The sequence below is a fragment of the Homalodisca vitripennis genome, unplaced genomic scaffold (genome assembly GCF_021130785.1).
Source record: "Homalodisca vitripennis isolate AUS2020 unplaced genomic scaffold, UT_GWSS_2.1 ScUCBcl_5707;HRSCAF=12568, whole genome shotgun sequence".
Taxonomy (NCBI): domain Eukaryota; kingdom Metazoa; phylum Arthropoda; class Insecta; order Hemiptera; family Cicadellidae; genus Homalodisca; species Homalodisca vitripennis.
The window spans coordinates 18673-38420 of record NW_025781821.1 but is presented as its reverse complement, the minus strand read 5'-3'; the positions used below and the strand labels follow the sequence as shown (position 1 = coordinate 38420).

Below are 19748 nucleotides of genomic sequence, written 5' to 3'. Positions count from 1 at the left end.
ATTTTTATTATAATGGATTCAGTAAATATTAAAAATGTTTATAAACAACAATGTTTGATTCACAAACAAATTACAAATCAAATGGTGTACTTTAAAATCAATATTGCATTCTAGTATATAAGAATAAATCACCTCATAATAAATAGCGACTGCAGTGCAACAAAAGTGGAATTCCAAAATGGTACTTACTTTACAAACATGTCTCTTATAAATTAAACCTTTATTTGATGAAGTAATTTATATGTATATTTTATAGTTCAAGGACAACAGTTTTATTTATATGTTGGTTCTATGTTGTCAGCACCCTACCTCCCTCACAGGTGGCTCATCAGTGCTAGTTCGGATGTGTGCTGTTGTCAAGCGAAGACTCCTGTTTTTCTACTGGAAGAATGGAGACTTCCACCCATTAATGCAGGATGATATCACAGTTAAGGATGTTCCTCGTGCTTTGGTTTGGTGCAATGAGACCATCTGTGTGGGTTTCAAAGGAGAGTATTCACTTGTCTATGTAAGTTGTTAATTTAATTTTTAATTTTATATGTTTGAATTTAGAAGTTAATGCATAACTGACAGGATTTTAAATTATTTGCAATAACTACATGTAATTGAATTTGATTTTGTCTATGTAGAGGTTGGTTAACAAATTGGCTGTACAATCATATAACCAACATTGGTGTGAAATGTATTGGGGGCATAGCGGGGTGGCTAATATTGGCTAACCTTGTAATAGATGTTAACTCAATAGCCAGAGCAGATTGGATACTCATTCGGTTCATCTGTACAATAATGTTATTTCATTACCACGTAACTAACTATAGGTATTAAAGGAAATATTCAGAAGTAATGAAATAAGTTTTTTGAAATGAATTTATTCAGCACTTAAGGAATTTGTATGAAGTCTATATAATAGTACAAAAAACTTAGTAGAATGATGTGTATAGTATTTAGAATTATACTTATAGCTGAAAAAACACCAGAAGGACCTATTCCCAACATCAGAAGCCTAGTGTCCAAGTTGTCAACAGACAGTGAAATGATGTATATAGTGTTTGGTATTATGTTTACAGTTGGACAAAAACCAGAAGGACCTGTTTCCAACAGGGACTAAACATCAGGAGCCTAGTGTCACTAAGTTGTCAATAGACAATAGGATGATGTATACAGTGTTTGGTATTATGTTTACAGTTGGACAAAACCCAGAAGGACCTGTTTCCAACAGGGACTAAACATCAGGAGCCTAGTGTCACCAAGGTATCAGAAGACACATTCGTGCTGGGCAAGGACACTCAGAGTGTGTTGATGAACACTGCCGGAGATGCTGTCTTCAACCTGGCCGTCAAGTGGTCTGAGGTTCCCATCCAGCAAGGTAAAACACTTCTTGGCTATTGCTATGTGTATGACTATACGAGGTGTGTTCTAAAAGTAAGGGGAATTTGTAAGTTTTGCACGCTGGGTAAGTAGACTTTTTTTATTATGCTGGTACTCATGCTCCTGAAATATAGTAACATTTACAGCTGTATTCATTTTTTACTTTTTCAGTGACAATTGCTAAGGTTAGACTTGTTTTATGAACTAAACGATTTTCGTTTGGTAAAGCAAATTGATTAAAGAATTTGTATCAAATTTTATGTAAAAAACAAAATAAAATGTAACAAAGTGCAGGAAATGTTAACACAGATCTATGGTAAGTTTCATATGAGTAAAACTTGTAAAAGGCTTTACAAGTGGTATAAATATGTCAAAGAAGGCCGTAAATAAAAACCGATGAAAGCGTGAAATAAATGAAAGAAATGGTTATTAAGATCAGAAAAGTCATGTATGATGTTGGCATGTCAAAATTCTTGAATTTTGAATAAAAACAACGGTCTATAGAAGTTGCTCAGGAGTCACTAAATGAAGTCAACAACAATGCAGAATTACTGAAACGTGTAATAACAAGTAACTAATTGTGGGATTGCGGTTATTACATTAAAACCGCATAAACCTCAATTATCCTAGTGGAGGCATTCTGGGATAGCCAAGACCAAAAAAGACTCAATAAGTGCAGTAGACCTTGGTTTATGCTAACTGTGTTCTTCGATTTTAATGGCGTAGTGTATCATGAATTCTTTCCGCAAGGTCAATAGGAAATACTATCTTCAAGTTCAACATGAGAATTGGAAGAAGTATTAGGACAAGTGCATAATATCAAATGGAGACTATTTTGAAGAAAATGTGATCATTGCTAGGCATTGAACCAAGTGGCATTATTACCACAGTAACAATATTAATTTAGACAAATAAATATATTATATCTTTTTCAAAAATTAAAAATTCTCATTATTTTTTTAACATACCTTGTATATAGACTTTGTTATCACTAAGGACTCGTGTATACCATGATGATGGCTGCATTAGGGGATCAAGCATGATGTAGAGTTTATTTAACCCTTTGAGGGTTAAAATTTTTTGATCAATACGTTCTGCACTATTATTTTTATTACTTTAGTAATATTAACATGCTGCGTTTGATAGATTAATAGAAAAATATCACAAATTGAAAATAAAAACACAAATACATTTGTGCAAGATCATTTTATATATTACTTAAAGATTTTACCTTAAACTATTTTTCTAAATATTTTCCACAAATGATTGTTTAGGCACTTGTCTTAACAGTGATCGGCTTATCTAAACTATAAGCAAAAATACATCCTACCAGTGAAGAAAATCTAGCACTAAAGTAGATGATTCTGATAACCGACTACTCAGTAACAATAATTGTATCTGTGGAAAACTTGTAGAAATATGTCTGAAACATTGTTATTAAGAACCGTCGGTTCTCTTTAACTTTCTCATCTACTAAATGAAAGACATTTAGGGCTTTGGACATTTGCCGTCATTAATGTTTCAAAAATAAAAATGCTAAGTTTTGAGATGGAAATGTATTCTCTTCTTCAGGTGTCAAAAACATTAAGGCTTTAAGTTAATCATAGAAAGAAATAGTGATGTGTTGAAGCCGAATCTCTAATTCATAGAATCTTCAACAAAGATTCAGATTGGAGAATTGATAAACAGGATCTGCTGCATAATTATTCATCATATGATCATCACTATACAAATTACGGAATGCTAAAGCTTTTTTGCCGTAAATATAAAACCTAATTGATAAATGACCGTACTTTTGTAAATAGTATTTTACTTGCAGTTAGTACAAGTATTTCCTACCTTTACATTTCTGTTGCGCAGCTGGTGTGCTGCGTTCATTCATGAATTTCAGTTGAGGAGCATTATGCAATTTACTGATCACTAAAATCCTGTACAGTAGATCACCTAATTACAAAGTTATTATGCTTTTATAAATAATATTTCTCATGAAGTTTGTATATTCTATATTTATGTCTGTATAATGCCATGCATTTGCTGCTTGTTTATGCAGATGTTAGCCACTCAGAAAACAAATAGACAGTCTCTTATTTTTTACAACTTCAAAATTTGTGTAGTTGTATAAATATTATGTCTTTTAGAATATATTATCTTTATATTGTTATCGTGAAGAAGGCTGGTTTTAACATTTTCAAACATTTTAAGTTTAAAATCACTTTTATAAGCAATATACATATATGCCCATGTTTATTGCATATTTAAATGTTTAATCCCAGTGACATCACTGTGGGTGGCATTATGTACATGTAGTTTTTGTCATGGTTCTTTAGAAAGGATAATTTTTGTATTGATATACGAAATAATATTGAAATGTATAGTTTAGAATACTTTAAATTCACAAGCTATGTAAGTGTTTTGTATCATATACTTTTGATGAGCCAAATAAATATTTTCTTTTCTGATTAGAGCCTTTTATCACTCCACAACTGATCCTAACTAAAAATTGAATCACACTGAAATAACAGATTTAAACATCTGATGACAAAAGATGTCAAATAATCTTTACTTTATAATACTGTTCAATTTTGAAATTAAAGTGGGTATTTGCAGCATATGATGAGCCTTACCTGTTGGCCCTACTACCAGAAAGCATAGAGGTGCGCACTGTGGAGCCTCACCTATTGATACAAAGTCTGCCGCTGAAGGCACGCCTCGCTTGTTACTGCAAGCAGGGGCTTGTGTATGTGGCATCCACTGAACATGTGTGGTGTGTACAATCTTTGCCAGTCACCAAACAGATACATGTCTTGCTGGAACAAAAACAGTTCCAGTTGGCAGTCAAACTGACGGTTTGTATTTATTGATTTATTTATTATCATAAGTAATGATGTCCTTTTGCAGTATTACAGTTGTTTATATTTGGCTTAGAGATCGGCTAGAGAATCGGTAATTTTTTATCGAACCAGAATCGGTAACCAGTGCTTCCCAAAGTGTGTACCATGGCGCCCTGGGGTACCTCGAAGTCTTGCGGTTGAGCGACAGTGTTTAAAAAAATATAATTTTGTGTACAAAAATTAAAATATACGTTTACTTCTGCCTTTACACTAGACTAGATTTATAATGCCATACAAAATTATATAGCTCCACAAATTACTTTGATATTAAAACGATTAAGCATAAACAAAAAATTGCTACATCATCGAATCAATACCATTGTGGTGAGAGACTCAAAGGTCACCACTATTATATCTTGGAATATGTTACCTTTATGCTGCACATCACTCCACCCAGACAAGCCAATAAGCATGAAATTGACTGGCAAAAATGTGTAGTCTACTGATAGTGGCAGTTCAATGGCGGGTTGAAAAGAGGGATTCAAGGATGTCTCTTGGTAACCCCCTTTCTAGAGTGTTTGAGCTGAGACACGAAATATATGCTTACCAGAAGGATAAAAACCATGTCATTGCTGATAAAGTTATTGATAGGAACTTTCTGTTGAAAGCTTTTCTTCCTGAATTGTTTGAAAAGTTGAACATACTAAGTAAGTAGTTGCAAGAAAAGAACACAAATATCTTAAAACTTTTAGACAAAGTGGAAGGTTTGTTTTATAGATCTATATTTATTCTGAAAACCCCACTTGTTGGTCATTTGATGTTGATGGATTTAAAATGAATTTTGATATTTTAAATCCCCCATGATGGCAATTTGAATTGTTATACATGTCGTTATTTAATTGTGCTAATAGTCAAGGTGTTATTTATTCAAACAAATTAAAGTTTTAGAACAAAACATACACTATTGAATTAGATACTCCACTTTTATGGTTGAGATTTCTCCGCCAAATGTTGAGGCCCACAAAACGGGGGTCACACACCGGAAATCAACGGAACTCGTTAGCTCCAAACCTCCAACCCAAACCGATATGATTGAATAGAACGAAAAACATCCTTATTTGCATCTACAGGTTATACATCAATTTCCACTTACCATTCTCACCGCGCGAACCATATGAATTTGAATTTTATCAATGTTGATCTGTTACAGGTTTTAAAAAGAAATTCGGTTTGTGGAAGGCCACCAAGACTAAAGTTGAATACACTAGATTTTCTGCCTTGAAACAGTTTATTGAAGAAAGATCTTTCTAAACTGAGTTTATATTTATGAATATCTCCCTATTAACGATGCAAAGTTGATAATGTGGGTATCGAATCCATTTAACAAAGAGAATGATATAAACGTTGAGAGAGTGAACAACTGGTTGAACTCCAAATAGATACTTCATTAAAGACTGGATTAAAATATGCAAATTGCCAGGAAAGCGTTGCTTGTGTTGATACCCTCTGCTATTTCCTACTTGTTTGAGGAGGGCTTCTCAGATGTGGCAGTCATAAAATCAGAATACAAGCCAAACTTAAAAACTTTGGAACATGTGTGTGTTGCTGTTTTGAACATCAGTCTAAATTTTTATGTATTAATTTAATGAAATTCTCATCCTTCGCAGAGACATTTAGCAAATATGTCCGATTGGCTTGTGTGAAACTTTAAATAAATACTTTACTTACGTCCCTCTTTATATTTACTTGTACTATTCCAATTCTGACAATAATATAATAATAGTGTTCTTCTTTAAAAATCAGTGGATAGTAAATGGTTTTACATAAAAAAGTTTTATTAAAAACACGGTTTTTACTTGATATTTTATGATGGCTAATATACATTAGGCATACAGGCAAATATTGTACCGGTGTGAATTAATTATTAAGTGAATTATAAAGTCAAAATTCTTTATTGTTATTTATTCTTCATTGAGTTGAGCTGAGGGGGTGGGATGCCGCGGAAAGTAGTATTAACCTAAAGGGAGCCTTGGGTCCAAAAAGTTTGGGAAACACTGCTTTAGACAATCAACGAGGGCCAACACCGATCCTACACAAAAGGATCCCACCCAACATAAGGCCCAATAACTGATCCTGTACACCATGCCAAGACATCAACATTGTCTTAAAGACAAAAAGATGTGTGTATTGTAAAATTGATTGTATCATTTGAGTTCTTTTTCAGTTATAACATCTTAAATTTATCTTTTAAAAAAGGTTTTAGAGAAGCATATCAGATAATTTATTGTAACAAACATGTTTTGGTCTCTCCTTAAGTTCTTTTGCTTCTTAATATTTACTAACTCAGTTACAATCATTTAAGCTTCAAACTTGAAGTATTTGACAAAGCTGTGATGTTTTTTTTTTCAGAATTTGTCAGATGATTTGGAAGAAGAAAAGGCTAAGAATATTCATCAAATTAAGACTTTATATGCATTTGATCTATTCCACAACAAGAAGTTTCATGTTTCAATGAAAGAGTTTTTAAAACTGGACACAGGTAAATTTATACATTCAGTTGTACAATAAATAATAATTTAATTGCTATGCATTTTTACAGGAATAAAAATTAATGCATTAATTATTTTACTACAGTATATTAGTTTTTTTAGATCTCCGCATTAGTGTGTGAAAAATTTGTTGTAAGCAGGTTAAAAGCATTGTTTTGACTAAGAATGGTCTTCTTCATGTCAGTGGTTGGTGGAAAAATTTACTATTTTAACTAGATCCAGTATCAGCTTGTGTGAGACCTGGTGCAAACTTTTACTGTGGAACCCCTTAATTAATTTGGCTCCCATCTTGTACCATCATTTCAAACACTCTAATTAGAACTATTGCATCACCTAAACTCAATATGAAACGTAGAAATGATAAAAAGTGTTTTATTATTAATAATGTTTAATTTTTGAATAAAATCTGGAAATAATGTAGGCTAAAAAATTAAAATTAAAACAAACCTACCAATGGAGAATTTTCCAATTTAACCCTGTGGAGACCGCCTGAAATTGGTTACTAACCAAAAGGACCAGGCTGCAGGTTTGAGGCATTTTGTATAGTTTTACTAATATGATTGTAATTTTGCAGTGCTTTCAGCCAGTGGAATGATAGTTTGGTTGTTGATTTATTCCTTATAACTTGTTTAGTAACTGTTAATATTTTATTTTATTGATGGAAATTAAACTAAAATGTAAAAAAAAGATATTTCTTATTGACTGAAATTAAAAGTGCTGTGGTATAATGTGTCAAATGCTTTGGAGTAATTTATAATAAGTGTTATATGTTCGCTGCAGTTTAAGCTGTTATTTAAAACATCGATGAAAACTAAAAAAATTGTCTCTGTACCTTTTTGTTTCCAAACACTATTGTACCGAATGACGATAACACATGGGGGTGGTGACTTCTGAGGTCGTAGTAATAAATACTCGAATTGCAAAGTTTACTTATAAGTTCAATTTAATCAATGAAACTTACAAGCACCACATATAGTTGGTAAATTAAATGTATGCCTTGCCACGTTGCTGCCAATTAGAGTACAAGAACTAAAAATGTATATCTGATAGGTGGGCCTAAAATATCCAATGTTCTATGGAATTATGCCTACGATATTTTACTTTATAAAACTTTAAGATTTTACATCCCTTCGCAATATGTAGACTCACAACCCGGGCGTCGGCGTCTTGGCTTGAGACATTGAAGCTGTAGTCTAAGAAGGGTTATTTCTAGTCGGTAATTACTAGAAGAGGAGTAGAAGTTATGAAAGTGGTAGCCATCTACTCAAATAATACGTGAGCTCGCCTAAAACAAATCCGCGACGGTATTAGCCATTTAATGAGACAAAAAACTTATGACGACAACGTGCTCGTCAGAAGGACGACGCCACAAGTTGTATCCATTTCAATCAAGCAAATAAAAGATCTTCAAGGGTAAGTTACTTTACTATTTACAACTTTACTTTATGTTACATTCATTTTTATATGTTTGGCATCAAAGGGCTAATTTAATAATACGAAAATATAAATTTTACTTACGGACATAGCGCGCGAGGTGAAATCGGTCACGTAGTTGGGCTGCTACTAAGGGTTACAATAAAATAGTCATACGCGTGCCAATTAGGTAGTTAGTCCGCCGATAATTTAGTTCCGGAACATTGGATAAAAAAATAATATTAAGTTGTACTGGCTAACTAGGTTGTGAAATGTTGCATTATAAAAAATGGAACTAAATAACGGTACACCAACTTTTTTAGGGAAAATAATTCTGCAGGATATTTGGTTAGTAAAATGATATTGAATCACTGTGATCTTTAAAATATCTGGAAACACTCCTGACCTCAATGAAATATTAATTCAATCACAGAGAATCAAACTTGTTTATTTTCTTAAATAAGTTTTAAATCACAAACTCGAATCTCATCAATCCCTGGAGATTTTTTGTTATTGAGATTTTTAATGCTTTTAACAAATTGGTTATTTTTTGAACAAACAAAATGCACCTCTGTTGGTTGATAAATAGTTGGCATTAATTTTAAGCGTTTGTGATATAATTCCTAAACGCTATTCATAAAATACAGTCAAATTCTGATTTTCTAGGAAAGGAACAACCGTGTTGTAAATTAATTGGGTTAAAAAAGTTGTTTAAATTGAGTTTTCTTAATACTAATCGGGAATATTAGATTATCAGCCTCCATGCAGCATTTATGGATAAGAGGTGAGGTAATGTTAATACCAAGCGGCAGCGAGGCAGTGTAGTGAGTGAAAAATGACAGCTGTAATAAGTAATAGTAACACACAGGCAGACACATGTCGATATAACTGGATTACAAATGCTCTTATTAGGTGAGTTAAACCGAAAATCATGTTATATAGCAATCAATTACTAGTTTAACATTGTTAATCGCTCCCTTTGTTTTAACTGTGTTTTTGGGTTAACCGTGGAAGGCTTCCCATTAGAATAACTGAGATGTGACTGTATTATGAGAAAACGGATAAAGGTAATTGGGGATATTTGTCACAAGCTAGACCAATTAAGACCAGCTAATTAAATAAAATAATATTCAGTATTGAACAGTGAGTCAGTGGAATGTAAATTGTGAAATTTTAATAACTTTTCAAAAAATATGGCCTTTGGTGGGGAAAATATGAAATATTTTAATTGTTGCAAAGTTTTTTTAAATACATGTTATTCATGAACGTAACCTGCATGCCAAGTTTGGTCAAAAATTTGTTTGTTTTTAGAATGGAATGATTGCTTACATACAGATATGTAAATATGGACATGTTAGCAAAAACCTTTATTACTCTGTAGGATCATAAATGCGTGCTTCAATTAATAAAAAACCATAGTTTTAAACTTAATTGAAGCAATAATTTGAAAGGATAATAGGATTTCAGACATTTCCCATTGTTTAATTTTAAAAAGTGTTATACTTTTTGTAACATATTATGAAAGCAAATGTCTGAAATCCTTTCAAACCATCCATTGTCAATAACAAACTTTAAACTAAGTAATTATTTTGTATACGTAATTAAGAAAATATAACTAATTAGAATATATTTCTTTCCTTTACAGTTAAATCATGTAGACTATTCAACTAACCTCAGGATACCAAATAGAGCTCTATTATTACTTAAATATGGCTCAAATTCTAAAATACTGTATAGTGTTATGAAAACAAATTCATTCACTTATACTCATATTTTGGCTCAGTTGATTATTTTTTTCCAATTATATACTAATAATAGGTTAGATATCAAAATTAAAGTAGACTAATAGTATTATTTAGCCTATTTCAAACATTGATGGAAATCCTATTGTAAATTTTTTATGTCATGATTGTCGCAGATCCATATGAAGTGATCAGATTGTTTCCCATGTTACTGCCACAGCAAGCTAGAGATGACGCCAAGACTTCTGTGAAGGTCGTTGAGTTGCTGGAAGATATGGATTTGGAGAGTGGATTGCTTGCTCTCATTGAATACTTAACTGAAGTAACTATGTTATAAATTTTTATACATTAGCATCAGACAGTTGATCACTAAACATTAGTTTGGTTTAAAGCTCTACAGCAATAATACGAAGTTTGTTTTTTAACTACTATTTTAATACTAAATATTATATGAATTTTTTGTAACAATTTAATGTTTACCTAACCCAGCAGGGATCACTTCTGGCTGGTTTATACCTACCAGTTGAACCCACCACTGGGCACAGCAAAAACCAATGTGCCACTTCAATCTGGGCAACCTTATGGATGTCCAGTAGCGGCACATCACTAACCGCAAATGTTGAGATTCTGGGGTTCATGGGCAATTCGATAGGTCTAGTCTACTGTGGAAGATGACTGTTGGAGTTGGTGGGGTTTGTTCCCTTACTTCAGAGGTTCTTGTTAACCTCAACAAGGGTGTGCCACCCCCTGGCTACTTTGACTGGAGAGGCTGGTTCAGAGCTGGCCTCCCCTTCTTCCGGGATGACTTTAAGATGTAGTGCTCTAATTCTTCCTCATGGATCTCGATAGGAGGCGGCCCCTACTCCCTAACCTTACCAATCCTGAATATCCTATCACTCCGGAAGCAGCGCAAAGGTCCTTACAGGACTAGGTGCAATTTATAAGCTTCTTGTCCTAAGAGAACAAATAATAAAAAAAAAAATTTTACCTAAAAGTTAACACTTTAATCGATTAATTTACTTACTTGTCACCATATTAAGTCACTTATCATATTAAACAAGCTTTTGTGTATCAATGTCATAGAAATTTTCCATTTGATTTAACAGCCAAAGTAATCCAATCATTTGGTATCATCATCATCAACCAAGATGTTTCTTCACTTACAAAACTTACATCACTTGGTGATGAATGGAGGATGGTCACATTGTTCCCAAATGATCTTGTGCCCATTTTGTTATGGAGAAAAACAATTCTGTTTTCGATAAGTAACAATGTCGTAGAGAGTTATTATTTTTTCATTATAATATTGTTAATGAAAATATCATGAAGCTTCTGTTTAGTTTCTCATATTAGTTTCCTTCTTGTACCAAATCTTCAGTGATCACTAAAGGTCGCCAATATTGTTATTCATCTTAAATATTTTTGGCCATATTTAAAATATCTTATTCATTTTGTACTATTCCATCATTCATTTTCTTTTTTCCATACACTTGAAAAATCTGACATTGGATTTCATTTGCTTTCATGTCTTTAACATTTAGAAAGTGACTAACAACAGATATTTATCAGTTGGTAGGATCCTCAATCAGTGGAGACATTTTAAATACATATAACAGAATTCAAACAAAATAGATGGTTTTTGTGGCTTGCTACCATTATAAAGCTACACATTGGACAACGACCACACTGTTGAAGCAATCGAATTTCAAAATTTTACTTACTTAAAATGCACATCTCACAGTAAAACAGACTAATCAGCAAAGCTCACTTGAAAGAACCATTATTATAGTCAGATGCAAAATTAACATATTGAATCACTGGTGTGTCACCATTGCTAATGGCTTCTTCAGAGCATGTAAGAGAAGGAGTTCACAATTGAATTTAGGCTAAGGACTGTTGCCAGTTGTTGGAGTTAAACAAGTAGGTTAAGATTCTCATGCTTTCTGTGCTTAATTGGGGTAAATTTAACATCTGAGGTGATGATATAATAATAATCTTTGTTCTTATTTCCGTAAATAAGTCTGTCTGGGAATAACTCTTGTATGCAATTACCGAAACTTTCACCAGCAAATTAATCTGTTCCTTTTCCTGTATTTCAACTGCTCTTAGCTCAAAAGGACGGAACTTATACAACAGTAGACTTGCAAGGCTTATTTATTTTATTTTTATTAGCTTTACATGTGTTTAAAAATACATATAATACACAAAATAAACATGTGAATTGTCATTCATTATATAAGTAGTATCATACAATGACTTCACACTATAAAAATCTACGAACTAATTACACAAACAACTAAAAGATGAAATGGCGATTTAATGATTAGTGACATTGCATAATCTAGTTTATGTAGTGAATTATTTCCTTGTTTCCTTTGAATGTCATCAGTTGTAAATATGAAATCAGTCATACAATGCGTACTGGATATAATGTTTCAGATTTCACCATGATTTTAATCTGATAGTTCCCACCATTTCATTAGCCAAATCATAAGTTGAATCATTGTACTTTTCTGTAAAATATTCTAATCAACTCATTAAACTTGGTAAAATATTATTTGATTCAATGTTTGATTCAAGCATCATAGTTTTACAAATAGTATGTTCAGTGGAACCGCCATTGGATCATATTACTTTTGTTCTTTTGGCTATATTATTTTTATTATTAAACATGTTAAAACAATTAAACCAAAACAAAAAATTATGGAGAGGCAGTGTACAATTTTTTGAATGTAAAATATTTTAACTATCTAAAATTATATAATGCTTACTGATTATGTAACAATTTTATATATATAAAACATGTTTTGGCCTAATATACATACATACTTTCACAAATAAGTGGTAGATTATGTGTGTACTATGCTTTTAAGCTGATCTAAAGCTTGATTCTTTGTCTAAAAATAGATATTAACAATAAACTTGTAGTAAGTCCAAAAGAACATAATGATGATATTAATGTCTCAACAAGTTAGATCCCTGATGAGCAAGAAAAAGTCAAAAACGAATTGGTCAATCACAAATTATGGAAATATGTACAGAGATATTGCTATTTTCTTCTAAGTACATTTCTCGTACATTCATACACTCGTTTCACCACCTTTCACACAAATGTTCATAACATTCCTATTGAAATCCAATTCTTGAAAACCCCTTCAGTTGGATTGTCGCATTTCAGTTTTAAATTATCTTTCAATTAGTAAAAAGATAAGACTCTGCTAGTGCCAGGTCAAGATATTAGGGAGGGTTTTCCAAAGTCATTACATTGTGCTTGGCAAGATACTGTCTCACAAGCAAGTCGAGCAGATGTGGTGGAGTTTTGTCATATGGCAAAAACCAATCTGTAGTTGCACATATTTCTGATGGCATTTGTTAATCATTTCAGAATCTTCATACTTGGTTAACAGTTTGTACATTAGGAATAAAACGTAGTAAGCCAGTCCTCATGCAGTAAAACCTCATTAATTCTAAGTTCAAGGGAAACACTATTTCGTTTAAATTGTAGAGGTTTTGATTTAAAGAGATTTTGAATTACAGAGGTCAAAATTTATACAGTACTGTTAAAGGGCACACAATTCATGTTTTAGTCAGTTACTGAATTATTGAAAAAGTCAGTTATTTTTTATTGTTTTAATGACTGAAACATTTGAAAGTCAATTATATTGTCAATGGTCACTATAGAGGAGAACACACTGTCATCAATATTGCTTGATTGTTCAAGAAAAACTTGCAGTAAATATAATGCTTGTTTTTCTTCCCTTGCCATCACTGTTAGTTCTTCATTTTTCCCTTGCACTTTCATCTTCAATGAGTGTAACTGACTTCACAATATCTTTACCAGTCATAGTTCCAGGAACTGCTACATCTGCGTCAACATTTAGAAACTCTTCAAATGTAATTTGATCTTTAATATTAGATTGCTGATTTTGTTTCCACTCTAATTCTATGTTCGTTCCAATAACTTGTTCTGGTTCTTCTTCTTCTGTTTCTCGTTCTTCTGGCTCTTTTTATTCTTTTTCTCCTGTTAATGGCTTTACAAATTCACAGGTTTTGAAGCAGTTAGCAATAGTGTTACATTCTTGTCAACCATTCACATTACTTAAAATAAATTGATTGAAGTGAATGTGTTTTTGTCAATGGCAAAAATAATTTTTCTAACAACATTTTTCATATAAAAAGTTTTAAAATTATTTATAATACCCTGGTCTAGTGGTTGCAGTTTAGATGTTGTATTTGCAGAAAGAAACTCCAGCTTTCATTTATGGAATAGCGTTATGGGCCTGTTGTGGATGAATAATAGTATCTTATGTTTTTCCTTAATCATATGCTTATCTAATTTAGAAAGCCATTTGCTAAACAGATCAGCAGTTATCCAAGCTTTCTTGTTTGCATCATAATCAACAGGAAATGATTTTACTCCAGCAAAGCAGGGCTTTTTAGGTTTTCCTAACATCAAAGGTTTGAGCTTTTCTGTCCCTGACATGTTTGTTGCTAATAACAGTGTCAAACGTTCTTTGCTATGTTCCCTCCATGATATTTTTCATTTGTGAATGCTAAAGTATTGTCTGTTCTTTTTCTTCTTATTGCCAATTTTCACAGAATCTATAACTTTAATCTTTTCCTCAATAGTAAAAGATTTATAGGCTCCCCATTTAAAAATCGTTTCGGTAAAAACTGTAGTAACATATGCGCATGTGTGCGTGCACACACACTTGTCCATTATGTCACTACACATGCACTTAATATCTTTGTACAGTAATGCAGCAACATGGCACAAGTAGCTAACGTATCAGTTGACTGACGCTGACTCCCGAGTCCCGATGTCAATTAAACAAAGGAAATTGCTTTTTCATGTGTCAACTTTTCTGTTGAGTTTTTTAGAGGTTTTTTTTAATTAAAGAGGTTCAAATTAGCAAGGTTTGACTAATAAAAAAAATATATATAAACCACCTATAATATCACTTTCTTCGGGCTTTTGACTAAGCAGAATATGTCCTGTTCACATGACATATGTTTTGTCTGATTATCGTACAGAAAGCATCATATCTCATAACCCTGTAATATTTTCTTCAATAAACTTTGTCATCTTCATCATCTATGTCAATCAAATCCCTGGAAACAATTTTAACTTCTTTCTGTACAAGCAATACTTAGAACCATGCACAAACAAACACAATGTGCTAACAAACTTTTAATGAAAATTTCTGTTAACATGCCCATGCAAACAAGTTCTTAAACACGATCAATTTTTTCTAGAATTACTACTAGGCTGAAATAGAGAGGTTCCCCTCTGAACGTCACGTTTGTGTGATCGATGTAAAAACGCTATACCACTCTTACACTGTGCTGTTGTTTTCATTGATTATTCTCCATATTCCATCTTCAGACTCAAAAGAGCCTCAGTTAGATATTTTCAAGCAAAACAGTAAATGTAATATTTCCATGTTGATTTATAGCTGACATTTCAAAATCAAATAAATAAAAACAGCACTAATGGAAACAATCTGGATAATGGTTTCAACAGGAGAACAGAGAAAGAGCCAACTCGACTGAGTTGTCACCAGCAGTGCTACCAGCCATGGGAGGAGAAGTCTTTTAACAAAACTCTGTTTAAATATAGAAAATCATTCTGTGATGTTTTTGTCACCACCTAGTTTATCTTCTACAATGTTCATGGGGCTATATTGTTATAACAATACCAGAATATCTATCATTCACAAAGGTCAAAAGGTCTTGATGGTAATTAATGTGTAATTTTGTTTTTAGGTTAGGAGAAAAATACTTGAGAAGAAATCGGGAGATAAGAGCTTTGAATCTAAATCAACTCAGCAATTAATGCAGATTATTGATACAACCCTGTTAAAGTGCTATTTACAGGTAAGTCATGAAAGGTAATAATCTTGACAACTTAGATGATAGAAAACCAAGTCTGAATATATTAAGAACTATTTGAATAGAAGGTAAAAGTTTGATTTATCTATAATTTCTTGTTCATAGGTGACATCAGATTTCATTTCTATGGTGGTAAAATAAAAACATTAATATCAAAAAAGGATCTTTTTACTAAGACAAGAATTCAAAGTTTGTTAAACACATTATCAAACAGGACAGCTTGACAGAACTGCACATTTATACAGTCAGTGATGGAGTCTTGACGACATACTCCGAACAAACAGCTCACTACATGTCTGACAGTGTCAAACTCTGCCCAACTTATTCTAAGATTTGACAGCCGCATATTACCATGTACAGTAGAACTCCGATTATCAGGTGTATTGGGGATCAGGCCGATTCGGATATGCAAAAATTCGGATAGTTGGATTTAGCATGGAAATTATGCAAAAAAAGAGTATTTTACATTAAATAAACAAAAGTGCATTGAAAAACGTTGTTATTTTAATACTATAGAGTACAGTAATAAACATGAGCAATAAAAATGCAGTACAGCAATACAGATTAACGAAAAGTACTAGTACATAAACTAAATGACAAATGAAAAATTAAGTGATGAAATGTGCAATAGGCTACATACAGTACATATTTGTCCTGTGTAGTTTTTCACTTGAACATTTCCAATAAAGTACATTGCCTTGAGGTTGTAGCTCGTTTCCGTGCAGCAAGGTCCCGCAGGCGCTTGACGGCAAGAAGTTGTACAGCTTCACATTCTGGTTGCGGCTCCATCCACTTTAAGGCGTTTTCAAAACAAATGAAGGCTTCTCCGTGTGTTGGCACATTTTCCTCTTCAGTTTCATCACCGCTCTCATCACTGTCAATGATATCACTTTGCTGTTCGTCCATTACACTTTCTGCAATTTCATTGTCTGTCATTATCTGAAACCCAGGATCAGCGTTATCAGATTGCAACCACTCTTCCATATCTTCAACATCGACTTCTGAACAACCTGCGATGTTATTGGCAAGTTTTACAAATTCTGCCACAGTCAGTTCAAGTTCTTCATCATCAGCTAGCTCATCTGTTATTTGTTGTAACCTATGTTTTTCTAGTTCCAGCAGTTCTTTTGTTGATGTACCGTTTATTCTGTTCCAAGCTCGTTTTAGTGTAACGCTTTTAACCATATTCCAGGAATCCGCAATCATGTAACAGCAGTTTTCAAGTTAATTTTTTTGTATGAATCCAAAACTCTCTCTTCATTGTTTTCTTCAGCCAGGAGCAGTTTACGGAGCAGTTGACGTCTGTAGTGTCGTTTTGTACACTCAATAACCCCCTGATCCATGGGTTGTAATAGACTTGTGACATTAGGCGGCAAAAAGAGGCATTTAAATTGGCCCTCGTCCCGATCATAACATTCAATGGGTGGATGAGTTGGAGCATTGTCAATGATGAGCAACACTTTCCCCGTTTTTCCAGTTTCTTTTTTAAATTTTTTTACTTCAGGGATGAAAGTTTTATTGTACCATTCCAAAAATATATCACTCGCCATCCATGCACTTTTTTGGTTGGTGTAAGCCACTGGTAAATGGTTTACATTTTTAAAAGCTCTTGGCTTTTTTGGTTTACCTATCATTAGTAAAGGCAGCCGATGGGTACCTGTAGAGTTAGCACAAACAAGGATTGTTACTCGTTCCTTGCTTACTTTATGCCCTGGAGCACTTTGTTCTCTTTTGGATGCCAAAGTCTTCCTCGGTAGGGCCTTCCAGTTTAACCCGGATTCGTCGGCATTGTAAACAAGTTCGGGATCATAGTGTTTAGTCTCTTGTTTAAATGTTTCCACAAACTTAATGGCAGCTTCACGGTCGGCAGAAAGTTTTTCTCCCGCTACGTCTAATTCTCGAATGCCATGCCTAGGTTTAAAATTCCGAAGCCACCCCTGGCTTGCCTTAAAATCAGTCACACCCATTTTTTCACTAAACATTCGAGCTTTTTCACATAAAATTTGTCCGGAAATAGGTTGCCCACTTGACCGTTGTTGAAGAAACCACGTAAAAACAGCATTCTCAATAGGTTCACTTTTAGCGTGCTTCATCACTTTTCTAGATGAACATCCATCTTCACTTTCCAATGCACTCACGAAGCTTAAAATTTTTGCTTTGTTAGTTTTAATGTCACATATAGTCGCAGCCCCTATGCCAAACCGCTCTGCTAGTTGCTTTCCTGCGACGCCTTTATTTAACTGATTAATAATTTCCACTTTATCGCTCAGAGAGAGTACAACTCGTTTACGTTTTGCACTCATCGTTAATAATTTTATAATATCAGGCTATGCAACACTACACACATCAACGCAACTTTCAAGGTACAACGCAACTCGACTGCTAAATACACACGCGAACGGAACTGGCATACGGCTCAAGCGCACTGACCGGCGGGCGGCGAGACTGCAGTCGATGTGCAGGTGGAAGGGCGGGGTGTTCTAGATATAGCATGCGGGAGTCACGTTACCACGGTAACGGCACGTACGCCTGGCGCGCCGGGCTCCTGCCCCTGTCTACGTCATGGCACGTTTCGTCGGGCGGGCGCCGTCACTGTTATTTGACGACTTTCAAATTTTACATAATTTCACCGAATCGTGATTCGGATAATAGGGGTTTGGATGATCAGAGTTCTACTGTATCACTAAATTGTTGATGTCAGAGTGTTCCCTACACACTCTTCAACCCAACACAACCATGTTATCCAACTTTTGACAGTGGTTATCATCATTACAATGTACAGACATATCTTTACTTTCAAGGTCTTGCATATATACACCTGACCTGATCATTCTTCAATATTCTTAGTATTAGGACTGTGCCTACACAAGCATCAACAGCTCATTATGACCACATATCCTAACTTCCAGGAGCCATTTCTGTACACTCTCTGACACAAAAGCCTGATTCAGCAGCATGTTCCAATTTCCAGTACTTTTTCATTGCCTAACTCCTACCAAATTCAAATATACATTTATTTTCTTTGAAATTATCACAATTTTGTTCATATATATATATATATATATATATATATATATATATATATATATATATATATATATATATCAAGTAAATGTATAGCACATAGAATGAAGTCTGTGCGTGCTGCCCAGTCCCAATCTAGAAGCTTAAAAAATAATAAAAACCAAGCCAGCCAATACTATTACAAACCATTGTATAAGTAGTATTTAGTGAATAATGTGCATTTTTGTAGCACGAAATCTTTCTAAACACCAAAAATTAGACTTGTAGGTCTAGGTACTAATTTGTAAGTTGATATTTATCTTGGCACACACTACTTGCAAAACCGAGCCATGGAATTCTGTAGGTTTTTAGGCATTAACTGCTATTTGATGTGTAGACAAATGATGCTCTTGTGGCACCCCTGCTGAGGCGCAACTACTGCCACCTAGAGGAGACGGAACACACGCTCAAGAAGCACCACAAGTACAGTGAGCTGATCATCCTGTATCAGACGAAGGGGTTACACCACAAAGCACTTGAATTGCTGCAGAAACAGGCAAATCAGCCAGACAGCAATCTGCGGGGTCACAAACGCACTGTGCAGTACCTTCAGACATTAGGTAAATAGTGTGTTCATACTGTATAAGATGAAGGGGTTGCAGTACATACATTAGAGAAATAGTGTGTTCCTTAAGGAAATAAGCTGAGGAAAACCGTATTGCACTTAATCCTAAAAGTTATTGTTTCTTAGATGTAGAATATTCAGTATGAGAAGGAGTGTTCACTACAGAGAACCCAATGAACACCCACCAAAAGAAATTAATGGGACACTCATACAAGTGAAAACAGAGGATCCTGTTGGAATTTGTACAGAGTTCTGCTGGACAATTTTAAACTAGTAAAAACATCTAACTTCTGGGGTATTGTATTAAATAGTAATATGTTGTGTA

At 33.7% G+C, this 19748-nt stretch overlaps 1 protein-coding gene across 1 annotated transcript in view; it reads left to right on the top strand.

The window, feature by feature from the left end:
* Positions 1 to 271: 271 nt before the first annotated feature.
* Positions 272 to 19748, top strand: part of LOC124373488 (vam6/Vps39-like protein) — a gene marked incomplete at its 3' end in the record, with an annotated part of 38144 nt that continues 18667 nt past the window's right edge. The window contains exons 1-7 of the mRNA XM_046831854.1: positions 272 to 508; positions 1186 to 1366; positions 3976 to 4214; positions 6609 to 6738; positions 10080 to 10225; positions 15670 to 15780; positions 19196 to 19418. Coding sequence (XP_046687810.1) covers positions 281 to 508; positions 1186 to 1366; positions 3976 to 4214; positions 6609 to 6738; positions 10080 to 10225; positions 15670 to 15780; positions 19196 to 19418 — 1258 coding nt within the window. The remainder of the gene's footprint in view (positions 509 to 1185; positions 1367 to 3975; positions 4215 to 6608; positions 6739 to 10079; positions 10226 to 15669; positions 15781 to 19195; positions 19419 to 19748) is intronic.